The following is a 2991-nucleotide window of genomic DNA, read 5'->3' as shown; positions in this document are numbered from 1 at the left end:
ACACACACACCCCTACACTCACAGAACAGGTTGCTAATGGGGTGAAAATAGAAGCACTGTTCACACACACACACACACACATAAACACACGCACACACACGCAGACAGTCATGCATGAAATCAAGATGTAGGCCAACACACACACACACACACATGATCATGTGATCATGTGTGTGTGTGGCCTCAGACACACACACACAGCTACACACACAGACACAAAAATACACACACACTGACTGTGAGAGTTCAGCTCATTAGTGCTGAACTTAAAAAAACAGATGATTGTTGTTAGTTTCCCAAAATAAACAGTTTGTTCCCTTCTAGTCCTTCCTTTCTTCCTTCCTCTTCTTTCCTTCTTTCCTTCCTTCCTTCCTCTTCTTTCCTTCCCTCCTGTCGCCAGATCAAAGAGCTGATTGGCTCTTAGATTTCACAACAAACACCACGTTTTGTAGAAAATCCTATTTTTCTGTTTAATTGTAATATTTAATGTTCGATTGTTGGATATTAGTCTCATGTTGTTAACAAAGGTTTAATCTAAAAACATATGCTGTGTGGTTGATAATAATAATAATAATAATAATAATAATAATAATAAAGCTTAATTATAGAAAACATATCAAAATGAGCATCAATGTGTTTCACAGACATAACGCACATTTCCACATAAATATACATTATATTTACAAACACATGAATAAATCCAAATGTGGTCTGTAAACTACAAGCAGCCTACACATCTAACAGGAAGTAACTGTTTCTGTGACTTCCTGTTTATTCTTTGAAGTTTTTTGTCAGCACTGAACTGTCGCCCCCTACAGGCCGCAACGCTCATTCACTTCATCTGTTTGTTTGTTTGTTTGTCTTCAGGTCCGGCGGTTCGTTTCAGCAGCTTTGCCCACGATGAGCCGACACCCCCTCCTCTGATTGGCCAGCACACCGTGCAGGTGCTGCGACACACCTTGTCCTACAGTGATGACGTCATCAAAACGCTGCTGGACTCAAAGGCGGTGACACAGAATGAAGTGTCCTGATTGGCTGAGAGAGAAATAATCCATGAGTCTGTCCAACATCCTGATCACAAAATCAGAAACATGAGTTAATGTGAGTCAATAAGAGCTTATTATGATGATTATGATTATTATGATCATGATTATTATTATTATCATTATTATTATTATTATCATTATGATTATGATTATGATTATTATGATTATCATACACAGACTTTGATGTTCAGATGGTTTTTACACTCCTGATCGTTTGACTCGTCATCTGATTTCAAACACTCCTGATTTCTCTGTAAAAACATTGTTTAGTTGAAATAAACTGCTGCCTTTAAATCAAACGTCATGAATGTTTTTACTTCGTGAGTATCGACGTCAGACGGTTTGAGCTGAACACGAACAACGAACCTGACGAGAGAAGAATCGATAAAATATCACACGGTGATTCTGTCGGTGAGTTCAAGGATAGTTTCCTCATCACAGGTGTCCTTGAACGCACCAACAGGGAGAGAGGAACCGAACTTATTTATTTATAACTTTAGGATCGTCTGACTTCTTCATGGTGGACTTTTTTTAGCTGTTAACGCGGTAAGTACACTGTTATTACTGTTATCATCACTGTTATTGTCACTGTTATAATACTGTTATTAAACTGTTATTAAACTGTTATTATCATTTATTACATGTTATCATCACTGTTATTATCTGTTATTACACTGTTATGATCGGTTATAACACTGTTATTATCACTAATAGACATGAAAACAAAACAAAACCCAACAAACAAAACCCTGGTTGTATTAAACAGGGTTTATCATTGAAAGATATAGTTCTGTCATTTCTCCATTATCACATTTCATATTGTTCTTTAAACAATTTTCTGGAAATTCTTTTAGAATTTGCACTAAATTTGGACAGAAAGGTAAACGTGGACTCGGAACTCTGAGCTAGAAGAGGCCGAGAGAAGCTCTCACTTTACTGTGACAGAAATCCCTCTCTACAGGGAACACGTGACGAGTAAACTGTTTGGATGTTGAGTGATTCCCGCTCTGCTCTGCTGATATTGTTCTGGGACTCTGCTTGTTTACGGCGTTAATAATCCTCGATCATCAATGGAGACGCATCACAGAAGATGAAGTGAACTCCCAGAAGTTTGACTGACCGCACCGTGCTCGCTGATGTCTCGCTCCTTTCAGGGAATCGGTCATAGGAGGGAGGAGGAGGTGGGAGGAGGAGGGGCACACTGACAGTTTCCCCGGACGAGTCAGACGAACGTGATGTTTACCGGAATCAAGAAAATGTGACTCATCTGGCCGGCGGCGGAGTTTGTCGGGGGAGACGCAGACTGACATGTGTGTTTGAATTTCGGGGGGGAGACAGAGGGGGGGGACTCAGGTGTGATTGATCACAAACCCCGACAGCACAGGATCAGGTGTCATGAAGCCAGTGAAACATAAACTATACAAAGATATTTCTCAGGAATTCATTCACGTTTTTCTCTTCCTCCTCAGCAATATCCGGCCACCGTCAACCCAACAATCCAAAACCGTTAGAACAACAACCGGCCAGCGCCATCCCAACAACACCCGACAACAGGCCACCTTCATCCCGACAACACCCGACAACAGGCCACCGTCATCCCAACAACACCCGACAACTGGCCACCGTCATCCCGACAACACCCGACAACTGACCACCGTCATCCCGACAACACCCGACAACTGGCCACCTTCATCCCGACAACACCCGACAACAGGCCGCCGTCATCCCGACAACACCCGACAACTGGCCACCTTCATCCCGGCAACACCCGACAACTGGCCACCTTCATCCCGACAACACTCGACAACAGGCCACGTCATCCCAACAACACCCAACAACTGGCCACCGTCATCCCGACAACACCCGACAACTGGCCACCTTCATCCGGACAACACCTGACAACTGGCCACCATCATCCCGACAACACCCGACAACTGGCCACCTT

The 2991-nt window shown here is 42.9% G+C and overlaps 1 protein-coding gene across 4 annotated transcripts in view; it reads left to right on the top strand.

Annotated features, from left to right (window-relative positions):
- Positions 1-1345, top strand: part of sugct (succinyl-CoA:glutarate-CoA transferase) — a 46966-nt gene extending 45621 nt beyond the window's left edge. For 2 of the 4 annotated variants that reach the window (XR_012952112.1, XR_012952111.1), the window contains one exon: positions 868-942. Coding sequence is in view for 2 of the 4 variants with exons in the window: in XM_076085294.1 (XP_075941409.1) it covers positions 868-1031 (164 nt within the window). In the remaining 2 variants the exon portion in view is untranslated. Of the gene's footprint in view, positions 1-867 lie in introns of all 4 variants that reach the window. The other 2 variants (XM_076085294.1, XM_076085292.1) reach the window with 1 other exon arrangement.
- Positions 1346-2991: the final 1646 nt, after the last annotated feature.

Source organism: Anarhichas minor, unplaced genomic scaffold (genome assembly GCF_050575085.1).
Source record: "Anarhichas minor isolate MPS153535 unplaced genomic scaffold, ASM5057508v1 ptg000148l, whole genome shotgun sequence".
NCBI lineage: Eukaryota > Metazoa > Chordata > Actinopteri > Perciformes > Anarhichadidae > Anarhichas > Anarhichas minor.
Note: the sequence above shows the minus strand (reverse complement) of the source record. Positions and strands in the feature narration are given on the sequence as shown.